The sequence below is a fragment of the Equus asinus genome, chromosome 20 (genome assembly GCF_041296235.1).
Source record: "Equus asinus isolate D_3611 breed Donkey chromosome 20, EquAss-T2T_v2, whole genome shotgun sequence".
NCBI lineage: Eukaryota > Metazoa > Chordata > Mammalia > Perissodactyla > Equidae > Equus > Equus asinus.
In genome coordinates, this window is record NC_091809.1 from 85,886,716 (window position 1) to 85,909,599 (window position 22,884).

At 36.7% G+C, this 22,884-nt stretch overlaps 1 protein-coding gene across 6 annotated transcripts in view; it reads right to left on the bottom strand.

Annotated features, from left to right (window-relative positions):
- Positions 1–22,884, bottom strand: part of NUP98 (nucleoporin 98 and 96 precursor) — a 105,211-nt gene that overhangs the window by 38,059 nt on the left and 44,268 nt on the right. For all 6 annotated transcript variants that reach the window (XM_044752229.2, XM_044752225.2, XM_044752230.2 and 3 more), the window contains 6 exons: positions 21,916–22,049; positions 19,051–19,238; positions 5,196–5,312; positions 3,921–4,219; positions 1,577–1,690; positions 512–650 (listed from right to left, as the gene is read on the bottom strand). In XM_044752229.2, coding sequence (XP_044608164.1) covers positions 512–650; positions 1,577–1,690; positions 3,921–4,219; positions 5,196–5,312; positions 19,051–19,238; positions 21,916–22,049 — 991 coding nt within the window. The remainder of the gene's footprint in view (positions 1–511; positions 651–1,576; positions 1,691–3,920; positions 4,220–5,195; positions 5,313–19,050; positions 19,239–21,915; positions 22,050–22,884) is intronic.

Genomic DNA, 22,884 nt, shown 5'->3' on the forward strand with positions numbered 1-22,884 from the left:
CAGGGAAGCCATCTGGTCTCGGGCTTTTTTGGAGGTGGGGGTGGGGGGAGTTAATTACTGATTCAATTCCCTTATTAGTTATAGGGTTGTTCAGATTTTGTTTCTTCATGATTCAATCTTGGTAGGCTGTAAACATAAATGATTTTAACTATGGCCCTTTCTTAAAAGTTCTAAAGAGCTATTAGAAGCTATCATCTCACATTAAAATACAGAGAAAAATTAACCATGGTCACAGCAGAAATAAGAAAAAATAAAATACTACTAAAAAGTGTTTTTGGAAACTAACAGTTGGAGCTGATAATATTAAGAAAAAAGAATCAGAAAGTCATAGTGTAGTATTTCTTTGTGATTTATATTTTTAAATCAAAGTACAGAAACAATAAGCACACACTGTAGGATAAGTGAGAAAAGCAAGTTGCAGAAAAATGTATATAATATGAACATATTTGTGTTTACAGAAAAAAATTGTGATTTAGCAGATTATCTTCTAAATATGTAAATAAATTCATACCTATTTAGCCCTTCACCCACAGGTGGTTTCTGGTTATCATCTAAGTAGACAATTACTTCTTTCCTTCGGATATGCACAATATCATCCAAATTTAGATTTGTCAAATTCACATCTCCTTCAAAATAGATTGAACCGTAACCTACAATTCAGAGAAAATAGTTAAAAACTCATCCTATATAGAGGGCAAATACCTACTTTACACTTCTAATAAGTAAATAATCAGAAAAAACAAGCAGCTTTATTTTTTCTTTTTAAAGCTTTTTTTTCCTTTTTCTCCCCATATTCTTAGCTGTGAGTCCTTTTAGCTGTGGCATGTGGGACGGCGCCTCAGCATGACTCGATGAGTGGTGCCATGTCCGTGCCCAGGATTCAAACTGACGAAACCCTGGGCTGCCTGCAGCGGAGCGCGCGAACTTAAACACTCGGCCACGGGGCCGGCCCCATGCAGCTTTAAATTAATCAATATTTTAAATCTCCCAGCAATACTCTGAATGGGCTGTTTTCATCCATAATATGTATCAGAGAGTGACAGCAAAGACATTCTTTTCTGGTTTAACATCTGCATGTTTGCAGCACTTTTGTTATCCTCAAAACATTCTTCTTAAATTTCTTCCCAAATACCTGTACTGCAGCTAATATAAGCAACCCTTAGCACCTAGCCTACTGTATGAGTCGAAAGATCTCAGCCCTTTTTTTAATCCAATACAGCATGATGAGATTTTTTTTTCCCCAAGAAAATTATATCTGTAATAACCTTTATGACATGAAGTTGAACCTAAATATTACCCATCTCTTGTCAACTATACAATTTTCTTAGTATTTCCTGCTGTTTACAGTATTTCCTTTAATTGTAGAAAACTACAATAAACCAAACTGTTACCAAAGAATGTTCTACGGTTACAGTCTTGTTTCAGTACTTGTCAATCAGTGCCTACTATTCAGGCCAAGGTGGGTCCAAATGTAGGAAAAAAACAAATCCAGTTACCAAGAGCTTCCTTTTCTTAATTACAAAAATAAGGTGCAGATCTCTGGCTTATACACTACAACTCCTAAATTCACACTCACCTTTACGACCGATAGTGAAGTCAGAAACAATGCACTCTCCTTTTTCATTGGTAATTTTAGCAAGGTCATCCATAGATGGAATTGTATAGTAACCAACCTTAGTGAGAACAATGCCTATGACAAACAGAAAATATAATATTAATTCTGATTGTCCTCAGAGGAATTTTCGGTAATATTTATTTCACTCCTTTTCTCTTTTAAAAAATTTTCTACAAAATGAGTAACTTGTAAAATTACCTCAATAATCAGTAACTAAATTACTATATAAAGAAAAAATTATAGGAGTAAAGCATTTTTCCAAACTGGTTTTCTAAGAAACAATACTCCTAGAAGAAACTATGTATTTTTTTAAAAAAAGCTTCATGGGCAAGTACGTTTGGGTAACATGCACACGACAGCGTATTATAGGCTCTGAGAACTTGCAAAATAATGAAGCCTATTTAACTTTACTTAATCCAGTGTTTCTGAGACTTAATCACAGAACCTTGTTTTCACTGACATCCGTTAACATACTGCACTATGAAACCCATTCCATAGAACACATTCTAGGAAAGGCTTACTTAACCACTTTTTCTTTTATTTTAAACGTGAAGATACCAAAACTCAGGATGGAGAGAACCTGCTTTGGCTTACGTAGTAATTCAGTGGTAGAGGTGAAGCTAAAACTCCAAACCCAATATTTTTTATTTTATAGCCTATTGTCTTCCATAAACCTCTTATATCTTCCAAATTTACATCCCCAAATAGCGAAAATCAAGACGAAAAATCCTACATGAGAAAGTCCCACAGACCAACGGAAACTTCAAGGTCTACATTAGTGTTATTTTAAAAAGCATCAACTAGGTAGATTTTTGAAAAACTCAAAGAAAATAGAACACTGGTGTGCTTGTTCTAATCACTCCTTGTCCCATTTATAGGTAGAGATCACGCTAACTTGCTCTCTGAGAGACAAGAATTTAAGGCCAATATCAGATCAAACTCTAACCTCCAGAAATGCCCACTTGTATACTCAACTTGCTTCTCTACTGGCAAAGTTTAGAGGGTTGTTAGAATGTCCTTGGAAATGGAATTTTAACTGGGAGATGGCAAAGAAGGTTTGTGAGAAAACTACAATCAATAAAAAATCTAGACTGGGTATTTGGGGAAAAAAAGGAGTATTATAACAAATTCATGCAGATATACAACACAAACAATAGATATTTGGGATTCTTAATATGAAAGTATAAAGCTGTTTTCTTAGGGCACCAAGTGGTCAGAAGATATATAGGAAGGAAATTAGAAAATTAGATATAGAAAAATTTTACAGATGCTTCAAGAGTTAACAGTAAAACAACTCATATCTTCACTAGCAAGAATGGATAAACCAAATGTGGCATATTTATATAATGGAATATTACTCAGCAATAAAAAAGAATGTACTATTGAGATATACATCATGAATGAAATCTCATAAAAATTATAGTCAAGAAGAATATGTATAGTATGATTCCATTTATATGAAGTTCAAGAATAGGAAGAATTAATCTCTGTGACAGAAACCACACTGGTTGACTTCTCCCTGGGGATGGGGACACAAAGGAACTTTCCAGGATGAAAGAAATGTTCTATCCCTTGATTGAGCTGTTAGGTAACTGAGTATATATGCCAAAATTCACTGAAATGAACACTTAAGGTCTGTGCATTTCACTGTATGTACACTGTAAAAGAAAAAAAAAGGGAATGTAATGACATTCATTAAAACCCAAATGAGATGTTACGTCAACACAGAAAAATGGCAAGCTTTAAGTATCCAATCAAGACACTCTAATCTTGTAGTTTATATTACTGGTTTCATGGATTAGTTCGGAAAAAACTAATCAGCTCACTGTTGGGGGGAAAAGAAAAGCACAGAACTGGGGTGATAAAAAACCATAGCAACAGCTACCATTGGAATGCCTACATATGTCAGGTATCATGGTCTATATACTTAATCTAAATCAAATCTCAAAAACCTTATAAGAAATAATTACCAATATCATTTTAATTAAAAAGTAATAAGCAATCTATCTGAGTTTATAAAAAAGTATGAGGATAGTCTCTCTGGTTATAAAATTTGGGATCTTTAAACTAAAACAGAATAATTTTAGTGACATGAATTTTAACTACTCCAAAGGTACAAAAAGCATGTCAATTACAAATCAACCAAAGCATTAAGTGAAAAGTGTTTAAATGTTAACATATAAAATGCAATTAAAAAACATCTAAAGGTTCAAGTAGCTGACTTTTACTATGTCAAAAATCTGTGACAAACAAGAGGTCTCAAATGACTATAAGAGATTATCCATGTACCAATCTGAAATCTGACCTGCCGGGTGCATATGGTAAGTATTATTTTCTATTTCTTCTCGATCATCCTGCAGAGACTCCTCATGAAAAGAGGTCTCTTCACTGCTTCCTTCCAGTCCATTTCGTAAGGCAGCACGCATGTTTAATGCAACGATGGTATCATCCACACTGCTGCTGCTGTTGTGTTTATTTCCAGCACTCTCTGGGGTTTGAGGAATGGGTTTGGCAATAGGGTTAGTATAAAAACGTGACACAAGAGAATCATCATCTCCATCCTGCTGATGGTTCTCATCAACAGGTTTGCTCAGGAAACTGAATCTGAAAAGATAGAATAGAAACAATATCTTAGCCCCTTGTAGCAGTAGTAACAATGACAACAGCAACCCTTACTGAGCTTTTACTAAGTGTCTGGCACCATTCTAAGTAATTCCACATAAAAAAAAGGTCTGCTACTATGTGGGGTCAAATAACTAGTGATGAATTTCAAAATAAAAAACTGAAAAAATTTTAGATTTTTAACATTATAATCAGCAAGGTATTAGTAAATGCTTCATTAATAATAAATCAAACTAGAATTTTATCCAAAGAGAAAAAAGAACAGGAGTGCGAAGATGTATATGCAGGGATTTTTCACTGAGGCATTATTTTGCATATAGGAATATTGTATAATCTAAAGGTCCTCTAATAGAGAAGTGATTGAATTATCTTACATTCACAATAATGGCTATAGTCATTAAAAAAGGAGAAGGCAGATATAGTCATATTGATAGGAAAAGGCATTTAAAATAAAGGGAAATAAGGTTATAAAATATATCATTCATGCCTAATCTCTACAATATATATCTATAAGAATATAATTATAGAATGAACTATTAAGGATTAGTGTATATACACTTCCACTTCCTCTTTTATTATACTTCTTTACTGATTGTCTTTTGTTGTTTGGTTACAATGACTATGTATCATTTTAATAACTATCACAAACAAAATAACCTTTATCTAAAGAGGGATAAGGGGTGTCAAATGCATACTAACCCTATCCAAAATGAGACATGTGGATACTAAAACAGTTCTGCAGAACTGAATCAGAAGAACTCCAATAATTTTAAGGTCTAAAGTACTCAAGAAACAAAAATGACTTAATTTCTAGGTGCTCACATGCTGTAATACTTCTATGCAACCTTCATCAAACTTTATAAGTTTTCATAGAATGAATAAATCCTAATCTCAGAATCTCTTCAAAATGAGAATAAGGCTCTCTACAAGAAACAACTCAAAACAGAATTCAGTTTACCTCTCTCCATTTTCTGGATAATCAGATGGTGAAGCTAGATCTTCTGAATCACGATTAACAGGAGAGAAGAGATTGCTATTGTTAAGGTTTTTCAAAACCAACTTCTTAATGCTCTTCCTATAAACAGAAACCAAAACGAAAAAAAAGGCACACAGTTACTACGTCACATTTCCTTAAAACCTGGAGTTGAAAAACGCACTCTTGTTCAACTCATATTTACATGTCTAAAAAAGACCTAACAAATTCAATTCATAAACTTCCTATAAATATGCCACCATACTGCACTCTGTCATGTTCAAAACAAAGTGGGAAATCCCTTTGAAAATATTCCTGCTTCTCTGAACCCCGCCCCGCCGAGTACTTTATGCACTTAGTTCACTCATCAAACTATGTATTATATTTAAATATTTCTCTACGTTTTCTTTCTCTTTAAACATTTTCTTTCTTTTTTTGTTTTTTTTAGCAGTCAGAATTTGGCCTGCTGCCGTGAAGGAAATAGGTGAATAGATATTTGTTGACTAAATGAGAAAGATGTCTTTAAATAAGATGACAAGAAAGAAACAGGAGTAAAAAAAACTTATATCCAATGATGCAAATCATCACGAGTACCTAAAAAGTTCAGGTTTCTGCATAGTGGGTTCACTTAAGGCAAGAACCTCAACAGTATACAAGCTTCAAGTAGAAGAACCAAATACAAAAGATCTTAATCAACCTTCACTTAAAAACTCACTGGATTAACTAACACGCTCCATTCCCTCCTTAAAGAAAAAAAAACTGTAAGCAACATACCACTCTCATATATTTATTTCTATTTCAACAACTGAGTATGTGGTAACAAATATCAGTTGTATTTGTTCCAAACCTGTGTATGCTAGTTATACTCCTTATTGTAATGACATTATTCAATAAGTATTAAATAAGCCAATGAAACAGGCACTCGACAATGAAGAATTGTTATTTCCACAAAAACTAAACTGAGACCTGGCCTCCTATTAATGGTAGACTAGTCCTCCTAGGGAGGATAACTAGAAAAGTTGGAGCTCTTTGTAAGCATCGAGAAACTGGATCAGCAACCTGGGGGGACAGTGGCACAGGCAGGTGTCTGGTATTTAGGGTTGCTTTTCTCCTGTGGACCTTTCCTGATTCCAACAGGAAGGCTAAGAGGCTGATGGCACACTTGACAGTGTTATGAGACTAAGGAGACAGAGACGAGACCAGAGCCAGCAACGGGGTGGGGGCACTATAGAATGCCACTCGTTTTGTGTTGGGACCTGGGAAGTCTCTACCCCTGGATTTACGAGAGAACTGAAGTAAAAAGCACACAGTTGTAAGTTCAGCTTTGAGTTATTTCAATAAGCACTTGTAATTAAAACCACAATTCTTCTCTGAACGTCAATATCATCATCCTTGAACTCTAATTACTGCCACAAGCTTTTGAAAATATAGTAACTGACATAAATTTAAAAAAACAAACACAAAAGGAGATAGGATATTGCTTCAAAAAAGACAAATGGCCAATGAACACATGGTATTATGCTCAACATCATTAGTCATAAAGGAAACACAAATGAAAAGCACAAGATACCACTTCACACCCACTAGGATGGCTATCATAAACAAGCATACAAGACAGAAAACAAGTGCTGACAAGGATATGGAGAAAATGGAAATGTTATACATTGCTGATATGGTGCAGCTGCTGTAGAAAACAGTTTGGCAGTTCCTACAAATTAAGGTTAAATATAGAAGTAACATATGACCAAACAATTTCAGTCCTAGGTATATACCCAAAATAATTTAAAAGAGGGACTCAACCAGATACTTGTAAACCAATATTCATAGCAGCACTATTCACATAGCTAAAAGGTGAAAACAAACCAAATGTCCATCAACAGATGAATGGGTAAACAAAACGATCTATCCATACAAAGGATTATTATTTAGTCTTAAAAAGGAATGGTTCTGATACATGCTACAACACAATGAACCTTAAAAACATTATGCCAAGTAAAATAATCCAGACATAAAAGTATAAAAGTTCTGGAAATACTGGTGATGAAGGTTATACAATATTATAAATGCACTTGCTACTAAAATTGTACACGACATAAAATTTATCATTCTAATCAGTTTAATCTATATTTTGGCAGTTCCCCAAAAAGGTTAAATATAGAATTAATGTATGACCAAACAATTCCAGTTTATTTACCAGTTTAACCATTTTTATGTATATTTTACCACAATAATAATTAATAAGTAAAAGAAAGAAAACTTAGGTAAAATACAAGTGATTCGTGCACACATTAGTAAAGGCTGTTAAATAGTAAAATGGATAAATTCAGGAAAACTAGATATGTTCATATTTTTTGTGATATATTGGAAGTTAAAGAAAGCAGCTGAAATACCCAAATCAAAAAAAGAACCCAAACATTAAAACAAACATCGAATTTCAAAGAATCAAAATCACCTGGAGTTACCTTTTTGCACATAAGCTAGAAATCAATAACAGAAAGATAACTTAAAAATCTCCATGTTAAGAATTTATACTCTTAACCCAAGGCTCAAAAAACCCCCATGAAAATCAGAAAGCATTTGATTATCATACATAATTATTATCTGAATGATAAGAATAACATATGAAAACACATAGAATACAAATAGAGCTGAATTTTAAAAGGAAATTTACATCTTTAAATAAATACATTTAGAAAGAAGGAAAGCTGAAAATGAAAGAGCTAATTAAGCATCCATTTTAAATTCCAAAAAAAAGGGGGAGGGTGAAAGGAACTGAAGATAAAAATAAGTATTAGTGCAAATATGATAAATAAAATTAAAAATCAATGAAACAGGAAACAGTCAAGAATAGAGAGCAGCAGTAATGCTAGAAAGTTAGTTCTTTGAAATGACCAATAAAACTGGTAGATCCCTGACCAGACCGATTAAGAAAAAGAGAAGGCACAAAAAACCGCATGTCAGGGATGAAAATGGGAGATCCCTACAGATTCTATCAAAATGAAAAAGACAGTAAGGATATTTTTTAACAACTTTATGCCAATAAATGTGGAATTTTAATTAACTGAATAATATAAAAAAATTACTTCGGGGGATGGTGTCAAGATGGCAGCATAGGCAGAATCTGAACTCACCTTCTCCCATGGACACAACAAATTTACAACTACTCTTGGAACAATTACCCCTGAGAGAGAACTGAAAACTGGATAAAAAGAACCCCTGCAACAAGGGACAATGCTGACTGAGGTGAAGGAGGCAGAAATTCCTTTCTGCAGAGAAAAAAGCCACCTTTGAGCTGCGGCACCTCACTGCTGGGAGGGAGCAATCCTAAGGTACACAGCCTTCCACAGAGGATTGGGGGATCTGAGTGGGGGAGCATTACCACAATAAGCAGCTTTTGGACTCAGCAAAACCAAGACAAATGTCATAATATCTGGCTTTGCTGGCTATTAACTACAGCAGGGAATACTCCCAGAAAAACCACTGGACATAAGGGGGGAGAAAAGGCTGCTCTTAAAGGGCCCACACACAAATTAACCTGTTTCAGAAAGCAACCTGAAATCACCAGAAAGATAGATGCACAGTCCTATGGTGAAAAAAAGACTCACTTGATAGGCACTGGGTGCATCTGAGTGAAAGGTGAGACCTCCCCAGGGACTGAGACATTGGCAGCAGCCATTACTGTGACCTAGTAAAGGTGTGCTGACACAGACGCTAGCAGATGCCATTGGAGTTCTTCCCCAGGCCTGTTAGCCCAGGGTCTGCCCCATCCACTAGAGCACCAATTTAATCCAGCTCAGTCAGGGCAGGCAGCCTGCCCTAGGGACTGGCCCCAGCCAACACTAAGCTCTTGGACAACTTGTGGGCTTGCACAGGCTGGGAGAGTGGGTCTGCCTCTACAGGGCAGGGCATGCGCAAGCGGTGGGCCTGCATTGGTGGAGTATGTGAGGTCTGCTTCAGTGGGTCAGGGTGTGCGCACAGGGCGGGATTGTGTTGACAGGGTGTGTGACGCTGTGGGCACTGGGGCTTGTCTGCTGCAGCAGACTTGTGCTTCTCAAACAGCAACAGAGGGGATTGGCCCCACCTTCCAAAGCCTGAAATAATTGGCTTTGTGCTCCCATGCCTGGGGCCTACCTGGCTGAGCTACAATCCCAAGAGAGCTGACAAAAACCTTGCAAGCCAGAGGCCTACAGCAATTGCAAGCCCCTCAGCCTAACAACCAGCCATGCTGTGGGACTACCCACTTAACAGAAAAATTGCAATAGGAATGTGCTATTAGACCTTGCAGCGAACTGTGCTGGGGCTCCCCATACCCAATAAAGTGACTGAAGGGTCTACAGCAACCACATGCAGCTGACATAACCAGACGGCCAGGGGGACAGCCTAGCCTCCCTGGGTACCTACAGCAAGAGCAACCCTGCCAGACATAAAGACACACAGAGCCCGCACAGGAGACACTCTGGAACATTTGGAACTGGTGATGAGAGGGAAGCACATTGCTGGGCCTCATAAGGCATGTCTTATATAGGCCACCTCTCCAAGATCAGGAGATGTAGATGATCTAATACAAAGATATAAGCAAAGAGAAAGAGGCAAAATGAGGAGACAAAGGAATACGTTTCAACAGGACAAAACACCAGGAAAAGAACTAAATGTAACAGAGATAAACAATATACTTGACAAAGAGTACAAACTATGAGTTGTAAGGATGTTCACTGATCCTGGGAGAAGAATGGATGAACTCAGTGAGAACTTCAACAAAGAAATGGAAAACATAAAAAAGAACCAATCAGAAATGGAGACAATACTGGAAACGAAAAATTCACTAGAGGGACTCAACAGCAGAGTAGATGATACAGAAGAATGGAGGGGCGAGCTGGATGAAAGACCAGAAGAAATCATCTGAGCTGAACAGATAAAAGAAAAAAGAATTAAAAAGAATGAGGACAATCTGAGGGAACTTTGGACAACATCAAGCACACTAATATCCATATCCATATTAAGGTGTCCCAGAAGAAGAAGAGAGAGATAAAGGGGCAGAGAATCTATTTGAAGAAATAATAGCTGAAAATTTCCCTAACCTAAGGAAAGAAACAGGTATCCAGGTACAGGAAGCACAGAGAGCACCCAACAAGATAAAGACAAAGAGGCTCACACCAAGACACATTATAATTTAAATGTCAGGAATTAAAGATAAAGAGAGAATCCTAAAAGCCACAGAGAAAGGCAACAAGTTACATACAATGGAAACCCCATAAGGCTATCAGCAGTCTTCTCAGCAGAAACCTTACAAGCTAGAAGGGAGTGACACGATGTATTTAAAACTCTAAAGGAAAAAACCTACAGCCAAGAGTACTCTATCCAACATGGTTATCATTCAGAATGGAAGGAGAGAGAAAGAGTTTCCCAGACAAGCAAAAACTAAAGGAGTTTATCACCAAGAAAGCAGCCTTACAAGAAATGCTAAAGGGACTTATTTAAGTGGGAAAGAGAAGAATACAAACAGGAATAAGAAAATTATATATATAAAAAAGAGGCAATAAAATCAATGGTAAAGGCAAAAATATAGTAAAGGCAGATCAACGACTTATAAAGAGAATATGAAGGTCGAAAGACGAAAGTACTAAAATTACCTATTTCAACAATAAGAGGGTAATGGATACAGACATACACAAAAGAGGTTAGATATGATTATCACAAACAAAATGTGGGAAGAAGGGAGTAAAAGAGTAGAGTTTTTAGAAAGACGTCAAACTACAGAAACTATCAGCACAATATAGATTGTTATATACATAGGTTATTATACACAAACCTCATGGTAATTATAAACCAGAAACGGATAATAAATACACAAATAATTAAGAGAGAGGAATCCAAACATAATACTAAACAAAGTCATCAAACCACAAGGGAAGAGAGCAAAAGAAGAGAGGAACAGAGAACTACTAAAACATCCTGAAGTACCAAAACGGTAATAAGTACATACTTAGCTACTTTAAATGTCAATGGACTAAATGCTCCACTCAAAAGGCAAAGAGTGGCCAACTAGATAAAAAAACAAGACCTACATATATGCTGCATTACAAAACACACATTTCAGACCTAAAGAGACTCACAAACTGAAAGTGAAGGGATAAAAAAGATACTCCATGCAAACGACAATGAAAAGAAAGATGGGGTAGCAATACTTCCATCAGACAAAACAGACTTTAAAACAAAAATTGTTACAAGAGACAGAGAAGAGCACTACATGACGATAAAGGGAACGATCCAACAAGAGAATATGACACTTGTAAATATCTATGCACCCAACATAGAGCACCTAAATATATAAAGCACCTATTAACAGACATAACAGGAGACATAGACACTAACACAATAATAGTAGAGGACTTTAAGACTCCACTTACACCAGTGGATAGATCATCCAAACAGGAGATCAATAAAGAAACACCGGTCTTAAATGACACATTAGACAGGTGGGCTTAGTAGATATATACAGAACATTCCATCCAAAAATGGCAGAATATACATTCTTTTCAAATGCACATGGAACATTCTCCAGGACAGATCATGTATTAGGCTACAAAACAAGTCTCAATAAATTTAAGAAGACTGAAATAATATCAAGCATCTTTTCTGACCACAATGGTATGAAACTAGAAATCAACTACAGAAAGAGAATCAGTAAAGCCAAAAGTATGTGGAGATTAAACAAAATGCTGCTGAACAATGATTGGGTAAATGAAGAAATTAAAGGAGAAATCAAAAAATACCTGGAGACAAATGAAAATGAAAATACGACATGCTAAAATTTATGGGATACAGCAAAAGCAGTCCTAAGAGGAAAGTTTACAGCAATGCAGGCCTACCTCAACCAACAAAAAAAACCTCCAATAAACAATCTAACAGTGCACCTAAAGGAACTGGAAAATGAAGAACAAACAAAGCCCAAAATCAGTAGAAGGAAGGAAATAATAAAAATCAGAGCAGAAATAAATGAAACAGAGACTAAAAAAAATCAATAGAAAAAAAAGTCAATGAAATTAAGAGCTGGTCCTTTGAAAAGATAAACAAAACTGACAAACCTTTAGCTAGAGTCAACCAAGAAAAAAAGAGAGAAGGCTGGAAAATAAAATGAGAAATGAAAGATGAGAAATTACAACGGACACATCAGAAATACAAAAGATTATAAGAGAATACTACGAAAAGCTATATACCAACAAATTGGATAATCTAGAAGAAATGTATTAATTCTTTTAGAATTACACAACCTTTCAAAACTGAATCAATAAGAAACAGAGAATTTGAATAGACCAGTCACCAGTACAGAGACCGAAACAGTAATGAAAAACTTCTCCAAAAATAAAAGTCCAGGACCAGACTGCTTCCCAGGGGAATTCTACCAAACATGCAAAGAAGACTTGATACCTATCCTTCTCAAACTCCTCCAAAAAACTGGAGAAGAGGGTAAGCTCCCTAACTCATTCTATGAAGTCAACATCACCCTGATACCAAAATCAGACAAGGACAACACAAAACAAGAAAATTATAGGCCAACGTCACTGATGAACATCCATGCAAAAATCCTCAACAAAATACTAGCAAATGGAATACAACAATACATTAAAAAGATCATACATCATGATCAAGTGGGATTTATCCCAGGGATGCAGGGATCATTCAACATTCGTAAATCAAGCCATATGATACACATTAACAAAATGAAGAATAAAAATCACCCGATCATCTCAACAGAGGCAAAGAAAGCATTTGACAAGATGTGGCATCCATTTACAATAAAAACTCTGAATAAAATGAGTATAGAAGGATAGTACCTCAACATAATAAGGGCCATATATGACAAATCCACAGGTAATATCATTCTCAATGGAGAAAAACTGAAAGCTATCCCTCTAAGAACAGGAACCAGATAAGGATGCCCACTTTCACCACTCTTATTTAACACAGTATTGGAAGTCCTAGCCAGAGCAATAAGGCAAGAAAAAGAAATAAAAGGGTTCCAAAATGGAAAGGAAGAAGTGAAATTGTCACTATTTGCAGATGACATGATTTTATATACAGAAAACCCTAAAGAATCTACCAAAAAACTTTTAGAATAAATACAGTAAAGTTGCAGGATACAAAATAAACATACAAAAATTAAAAAATGGGCAAAAGATCTGAACAGACATTTCTCCAAAGAAAATATACAGATGGCTAACAAGCAGATGAAAAGATGTTCAACATGATTATTGCAGAAATGCAAATCAAAACTACAATGAGATATCACCTCACGCCAGTCAGAATGGCTATAATGAACAAGACAGGAAATAACAAGTGTTGGAATTGTGGTGGAGAAAAGGAACTCTAATATACTGCTGGTTGGGAGTGCAAAATGGTGCAGCCACTATGGAAAACAGTATGGAGATTCCTCAAAAAATTAAGAATAGAACTACCATACGATCCAGCTATCCCACTGCTGGGTATTATCTAAAGAACATGAAAACACAAATGCGTAAAGATATATGAACCCCTATGTTCACTGCAGCATTATTCAAAATAGCCAAGACTCAGAAGCAACCTAGGTGCCCATCAAGGGACAAATGGATGAAGAACATGTGCTAGATATACACAATGGAATACTACTCAGCCATAAGAAATGATGAAATTTGGCCATTTGTGACAACACAGATTGACCCTGAGGGTATTAGGCTAAGTGAAATAAGTCAGAGAGAGAAAGTCAAATACCGTGTGATCCCACTCATACACAGCAGATGATAACAAGAACAAACAAACACACAGAGATTGGATTAGCGGTTACTAGAGGGGAAGGGGGGAGGGAAAACGGGGAAAGGGTTGGGTGATTAGGCACATGTTTATGGTGATGGATTGTAATTAGTCTTTGGGTGGTGAACAAGATGTAATCTACACAGAAACTGAGATACAACAAAGCACACCCAAAATTTATATAATGTTACAAACCAATGTTGGTGCAATAAAAACATTACTTGCCAAAAGTTACTTTAATAAAAGGTGAATAGTACTGTAACTTTTTTCTTCTTCTTTTTTTTTGCTGAGGAGGATTAGCTCTGAGCTAACATCTGTGCCAATCTTCTTCTATTTCATATGCAGGTCACCAGCTCAGCACCCAGGATCCAAACCCACGAACCCAGGTTGCCAAACCAGAGCACACTAAACTTAACCACTATGCCGTGGAGCCGACACCAGTCCTATAACATTAAATCAATAATTAAAAGCAAAGCAAAACAAAACAAAAACAAAACTTTGCTACAAATACTACTTCAGGCCTGTATATCTTCACCAGTACCCAACATTTAACGATAAAGAGGGGGGAAAAAAGCCTCTCCTACAAACTCTTCCAGAAAATACTCCCCAATTTGTTTATTAGATCAGTATAACCTCTATCCCCAAACTGAATAAGGAAACTGTAAGAAAGGAATACTCAGGCCAAGCTAAGTCATGAAAACAGAAGGCAAAAATCTGGGACAAAATTTTACAGTGTATTCTACAAGCAATGAAGTTACCAAATACTATCAGGGCCTGTGAAAAGGACTTAGGAACAAATTGAAAGGGCTCCTGCTGGCCAAACATGGGACAATTTGATCGCCACACAAAATAATAACTGTAATGGACTGAAACACTGGGATTGGGGGAGGCTAATTAAATGTCTCAGATGAAGAGCATACATGTAACTTGAAGACAAGCAACTAAACATGAAACATAAAAACACTTAGGTAAAAGTGAAAAGGATTAGGATCAGAAATATCAAGTGAGACAAGTAAAATGAACAGAAAAGTGCAGCAAAACCAAATTTGGTAAATACATTCATTTATTGCTTAACCACAGGGACATGTTCTGTAAAATGCATTATGCAATTTCGTTGTTGTGCAAACATCATAGAGAGTACTTACACAAACCTAGATGGTATAGCCTACTATATATCTAGACCACATAGTACTACTTTTATGGGACCACGGTCCGTTGTTGATCAAAACATCATTATGTGGTGCATGACTGTATATGATAGAATAACCAGTCAGTTGTCATGTTTGAAATAAACATTGAAAAGAACACTGGAAAATAAAATTATATCCATTTGAAAAAAAATGCGTATTTAAAAATCAGAAACATATCAAAATATTCCTTCTGGCAGTTCTCCCCATCCCTCTTTAGTTTAAACGACATATCCTCAGAGAAGCTTTCACTCATCATCCTCCTGATAATCTCTCCTAGAGTAGCAATCTTTACTTCTCTTTTCTGTCTCCTGTCTCACTTATGATTACGCTGTCAACATCTCTCTTCCCCCACAGATTGTGAATTCAATGACACAGCAATGTGTCTTGTTCACAGTAGCATTCTCAGTGCCCACCACACTTGGCACTTAGTAGCTGATAAATGTTTGTTGAATGAAGGGATAAACAGAAGTATTAAAGAATATTTCCAAATTTTCTGATTCAGAATAAAGAAAATTATTGGCTTGCTCTATAGTAAATTTCCTCTGACTACTAAGAAAAGCAAATGGAAAAAGACATGGCACTAGTAAGGTTCTCACACTTGCCAATCTACCAAATTTGTCTTTGGGAGCAAATCGAGTACTATTCTAGTGCTGGCCATAGTTAAAAAGTCCCTCACGAATCCTTTACCATCTTTGGTATTATATGGCAGCTATTTACAGAGCCATAAAGTGATGGCCCAAAGCTTAGCTCAGGAAGTGAATAGTGGCATATGCCGTTTCCTTTAGTTAAGTACGGTTAATCCTAAATTCTGGATACTAACAACTCAGTGGAAAGTTGATAGCAGAAACTGGAAAGACCCATCCTCTCTGTACCTTGGCTTAGATGATATCCATCTCTAAGCCCCTCACTCTCATGACTGGCTCTAGGGGTCAAGTTGTGGGATTCACTATTGTTATTTAGCTCCTTTTATGCTTTCTAAGATCCACTCATATGCTCAGCATTTACTGATCACTTACTATGTCACAGGAACTGTTCTAGGCACTTTCAATGACAGAAAAAAACCAAGGTACCTACCCATATAGAACTTACGCTGTAGGAGAGAAACAGACAAAAACCAAACATGAAGAAATAAACAAATGATATATTAGAAGGAATGGAAAATAAAAATGAAGGATGAGGATGATAAGAATGCAGGGGCTGCTGACAAGAGAAAAGATGGGTGCAATTTTAAATAGGATGGTCAGAGTTGTCTTCATTGAAGCGACATGTAAGTAAAGAGTGAGAGGGTTAGCTATATAGATTTATGGGGATAAGTATTTCAGGTAAAGAGAACTGGGGCAAAGATCCAAAGGTAACAGCATGCCTTTCCTGTCCTAACAGCAGCAGGGAGGCAGTAAGACTAGAGTGGAGGAAACAACTGAGAGAGCAGATGTGTTCACAGACATAAGGGAAGGTCAGATCTTACAGGGCCTTATATGTCATTGTAGGGAATTTAGCTTTTACTCTGAGTAAGACAGGGTTTTGGACAAAAGAGTGACATGATCTGATATGCTTCAAAAGGATCACTGTGGTAGCTACCTTCAGAATTGAATGCAAAGGGGTAAGGGTGAAAGCTAAAAGATCAGTCAGTAGTAATTCAGTCAAGGGATGATGGTGGCTTGGATCAGTAGAGCAGCAGTGAAAGTGGTGAGAATTGGTCAGATTCTGAGCCAGCCCTGATGGCCTAGTGGTTAAAGTTCGGTGTGCTCTGCTTCAGCAGCCTGGGTTTGGTTCTGGGCACAGAACCACACTACTTGTCTGTCAGTAGCCATGATGTGGCAGCACTCACAGAGAAGAACTAGAAGGACACACAACTAGAATATACAACTATGTACTGGGGCTTTGTGGTAGGGATGAGGTCGGGGGAGAATTGATTAGATTCTGTGTAATTTTTGAAGGTAGAACAAAAAAGACAGAAGGAGTGACCAGTAAGGCAGGAAGAAAACTAAAAAAGTGTGGGGTCCCTGGAAGCCAATTAAAGTGAGCCAAAGAACAGGAAGAGATGAATTGTATAGAATACTTCTGATACAGTAAGACTGTTGAGAGCAAAACCACAGAAGTGGAAGCCAAGACGGGGATACAGTATTAATAGTAAAATGTCTATCTTCCCACCCTAATCCTTTCTATTTGTATATCATACTCGCAAATTTTAAGCAGACCGGGTGAAATTGCCCTGAAAGTTGTTGATCTGACGGCTGGACTGGTGAATCTAAGCCCATTTTATCTCTTCTGTGCCAAATAATTTGCTAAATGCAGGGGACACAAACATGAATAACACAGTGGGCCCAACATATCTGCGGTTCCACATCTGCGGATTCAACCAACTGCAGAGACGGAGGGCTGACTAAGGAACTTGAGCATCCGCAGATTTTGGGGTCCCCGAACCAATCCCTCGAGAATACTAGGGGATGCCTATACATAGTCCCTGCCTTCAAAATAATCCAATGATGCTCTAAGAAATGTATAAACTTGGACTGCCCACCTTTTCTGAAGCAGCAGCCCACAATATTTTTAAGGAAAAAAAGGAGTGGTAATTTTTTAACATAATATTCACAAAGAACTGCAAGTCATAAATTCTTAAGTTTCCTTTAAAGCTTAAAAAAAAAAAAAGACTTTCTTTCTGATTCGAAAAGTACTTGCTGTTGAAAAAGCCTGTGTATGTGTGTCTGTGTCTACCTATGTATCTAAGAAAAATAAACCCATAAATGAAATGCCCTGAAATTATATTTCCAGATGTTAACTACTCCTAACAGTTTGATATGTATTTTTCTTGGTTTTTTTTTCTATGCATTTATCAACACTTGAAGGCATATTTGCTCTAACGCATAATTTAAGTGTAATTTTCAATGTTTACCGACAACTCTTCCATATACTTTCCTGCACTTTTTCCCTGTGTAATTATTTTATTATTGGTTCAATATCTGTATGCATTGGAACTGAAAAAAAATAGATTCATCTTGAATGGTCCCATGGCCGAATGGTTAAGTTTGCACGCTCCTCTTCAGTGACCCAGGGTTTCACTGGTTCAGATCCTAGGTGCAGACATGGCAGTGCTTATCAGGCCATGCTGAGGCAGTGTCCCACATGCCACAGCTAGAAGGACCCACAACTAAAATATACAACTATGCACTGGGGGGATTTGGGGGAGAAAAAGCAGGGGAAAAAAAAAAGAAAAAGGAGATTGGCAACAGTTGTTACCTCAGGTGCCAATCTTTAAAAAAAAAAAGATTCATCTTAATCAGTTTGGCCAATTTGAGTTGTAAGAAAAAAGTATCTTCTGCTTAAAATAAAATTATATAAGCACTAACTTCTCAAATGCAAAATAAAAAAACATGCATATGTAAAACCAGAACACAATAATCAAAATATTTTTATGTTAACTGTGGTTATCTCCAGGAGTGATCAGATCTATTTTTATTCTTCTCTGCGATGTTCTATATTTTTCAAATTAAAAAAAAAAAGAAACTGTATAACATTTGCAGTACACTTAAGTAAATAACTATATATCTCTTTTTCTTTTTTTGAGGAAGATTAGCCCTAGCTAACTGCCGCCAATCCTCCTCTTTTTTGCTGAGGAAGACTGTCCCTGAGCTAACATCCGTGCCCATCTTCCTCTGCTTTATATGTGGGATGCCTACTACAGCATGGCTTGCCAAGTGGTGCCATGTCTGCACGTGGAATCCGAACTGGCGAACCCAAGGCCACCGAAGCAGAATGTGCGCACTTAACCACTGCGCCACCGTGCCAGTCCTAACTGTATATCATTTTATACTTAGTTTTTATTAATTTTTACATTTAATTTATGTTAACAAAAATAAACTCACTTGGGCATGAACGCTCCATTCGCTAAGGATGGTTCATCGTCATCCAGCCCATCAAAGAGATGTGACTTGGCTGTACCTGTTGTTTGTAAAGCCTTTGGTCGGACTCTGGTGGCAGGGCGAGGTGTCAGTTTATAATGAGTGGGTGTAGTGAGAGCTTTCTGGGCTGCTGGATTTGTCGGTTTCAATCTCTGAAAAACAAAAGGATAAGGAAAATTCTAGTTTAACTCAATTGTATGGTTTTCACCTTAAAAATCAGAAGACCAGAGTTCAAACCTTATCTCTGCCATTCACCTGCTAGATACCTCTTAAAGTCTCAGCTCCCAGAAAACAAGGATGTCAACATCCAAGTTTGCATGTATGTGTGAATGCTAATAGAACTGTCTATTTCTCTATAATTGAGTTTTAATCATCTTGCCAGCCTCCATTTCAACTGGTTCATCTGATTTGTTTTAAAATATAATTGGCGTACTGCATTTGAAGTGCTTTGTGAATCAAAATGTTACTAACAGAACATAATATTAATATAATATAGTCTACAGTAGTTTTGCTTTCTAAAACAAGGACGATGTAAACATTTAAAAAGACCCTATAGTATCAAAAAGTTCTAAAACAAATTATTTTTTAATTAAACCCCAAATATTATGCTTCAAGAAATACCTAGCAAAGCCATAAATTAATATTCAACTTCTACGCAATTCAAACCACTCTGAAAAAATGAATACATATTAGCTTGTATTTATCCGTCATTTAGTAAACAGTAAGAATTACCATGAGTCAAATACTAAGTACTGGGAATAAAATAAATTACTTGCCCTGATTTTTGAGGAAATCACAAGTTAGTGGAGGAGACACACAACTAAATTAATTAAGACTTCAGGTTGATTTGATGGCACCTTTTCACTGTTTCCAAAGCACCTTCAGGATGTTACATTTGTTTTCCTAAACAGTATACATTGGATTATATACTTATTTGGAACAATATCTAATGTATAAAACCTGTCATAATTTATTCTTCTCTTCACAATGCAGACTGTATACTTCAGTAACAATCAACCTTCCCAGATCTTTTTTGTGATCTTCCACAACTCTGTGCCTTTGCTTGGAATCTCTTGACCCAGATCCACCAACTCCCACATACATACTCAAAAAGAGTTAAATGTTACCTCTTCTGAAAAGCCTTATAAAACTCACCCAAGAATCTATGCTCTCCCCTGTATTATATATTTTTTATTAAGATAAAATTCACATAACATAAAATAAATCCAGTTTTTTGTTCCCCCTGAGGAAGATTTGCCCTGAGCTAACATCCATGCCAATCTTCCTCTATGTTTTAGTATGTGGGCCGCCAGCACAGCATGGCCACTAACACAGCAGTGTAGGTCTATGGCTGGGAAGTGAACCTGGCCCACTGAAGCAGAGCGTGCTGGACTTAACCACCAGGCTACCAGGGCTGTCCTTAAAATTCACCATTTTAATGCATACAATTCCGTGGGTGTTAGTATATTTACAAGGTTGTGCAACAATCACCACTATCTAATTCCAGAACATTTCCTTCACTCCAAAAAGAAAGTCTGTGCCTCCCAATTCCTCCCCTTATCCCTTGGCAAGCATGAATCTATTTTGTCTCTATGGATCGGCCTATTTCAGACATTTTATATAAAGAGAATCGCATGTTTAGTGTCTGGTTTCCTTTACTTGATCTTCCTCACTAGATAGGAGGCTCTTAGAGAATAAGTTCTTACTTATTTTCATTTTGTATCCTCAGTGCTGAACACAGTGACTAGTAGGCACATATTTGGGCACCTAAAATTATGGTGCAAGAATAACACACAATTTTCACCAAATACATCTTACATTTACACAGCACTTTAAAAAGAACCTTAAATTCATACTTTGCTTCTCATTATATCTAGTTACAGGGTTAATAGAAGAAATCAGCTGAAGGATAAATGAGATGACATAAATGAGTGAATAATAATTTCTGTATACTGAGCAACTTACTGTAAGATAGGTAGGCATTCTCTCATTTAATTCTCAACACTGAACAGTATTACTATTCCCATTTTAAGATGAGGAAACACTTTCAGAGAGGCAAAAAGACATGCTCAACGTCCCACAGACTGTAAGTGGCAAGTAGCAGACCAAACGCTACTTTTAATGCCACACCACAGTGAATAAAAGATTATTTCTTAACTACTAGAGCATAAAAGATTAAGACAAAGCTACACAGAAATCAGGAGAAAACATTCTGATTTGTTACTTAAGAGCATTATGACTTTAGGAAAATCAGTTTCTCTGAGCCTTAGTTTGGTCAAGTAGAAAATGAGAATAATATCTGCCTTATGTCTGGGCTGCTGAAAAGCTCAGCCTTCAGTTCCAGTCCAGTGCTCATTTTACTGTTTGTCATGCTGCCTTCCAGACACAGTAAAAATAATTTATCCCTGGTCTATTGAAAAGCATGAATAATGTGTCTTAAAAATCTATTGCAAAGAGAAAAAAAAAAAAAAGGGGCCGGCCCCGTGGCCAAGTGGTTAAGTTCGCGTACTCCACTGCAGGCGGCCCAGTGTTTCGTTGGTTTGAGTCCTGGGCGCGGACATGGCACTGCTCATCAAACCACACTGAGGCAGCGTCCCACATGCCACAACTAGAAGGACCCACAACTACAATATACAACTATGTACCCAGGGGCCCACAACTACAATATACAACTATGTACCCAGGGGCTTTGGGGAGAAAAAGGAAAAAGAAAACCCAAAACCTATTGTACCTAACTTTGCTTAGGCTATATACATAAGAAATTACATTCTGCACATTTAGTTTCTCCTGTTCCGAGAACAAATTTTACAGAAGCATCCTTAAACTTACTTCTTCTTTCTTCTTAGGGTCTGACATGGGATTCCGGAAGAGAGGAGAGTCTCCAAAAGGTGAGTACGTTAGACTATTGATGTGCTGTTGGAGAACAGCCTGCTGGGCAGCAGAAGCATTTGGATCTGTCAAAGCTTTTTTAAAAAAAAGAAAAGAAAAAGCAAGATGTCAGTCCAAGGATCCAGGGCATTTATAGCAAAAGATTGCAAGACTCTTTTTGAACATGTGGTCTTCAAAATGTTCAGATTCACTCAAAGGCATTACTGGTGGGGAGCAGGGGAGCAAACTGAAGAAAATCAACAATCAAATAAACAGGTCAAAGATAGGAAAAAGCATTCCAAAAGAGACAACATATATAAAATTTTACTTAAGTGCTCACTGACACTAATAACCAAAAAATTTGAATTAAAATAACCTTGAAGAAATATTTGATAGCTACCTCATTATCAATGGTACAGTTGTATAAAAAGAGTTACAGTGTTTGACTTCTAGAAATATTACAATTGTATTTATTTTTTTTTGCTGAGGAAGATTAGCCCTGAACTAACATCTGTGCCTATCTTCCTCTATTTTATATGTGGGTCACTGCCACAGCATGGCTGATGAGTGCTGTATGTCTATGCCTGGGATCTGAACCCATGAACTTGGGCGGCTGAAGCAGAGTGTGCCAAACTCAACCACTAGGCCACAGGCTGGCCCCACAAATTGGTTTAATCTGTCTAAAAGAAACAATATGACAGTACATAGAGCAAGTACTGTTTTTCTATTTTTTAACCTAATAATTTCAATCATGGAAATCTAACCCAAAGACTTAATTAAACTAGAAACACAATAAAGAAATCTTTCTAAGTGTTCACTGACCATTATCTGTAATAGTCAAGATCTGGAAACAACCTATGTCCAACATTAAGTTAACAGTTGTAAAAATCATTATACATAAACATGGTGGGTTAAGTAGTTATTAAAAAC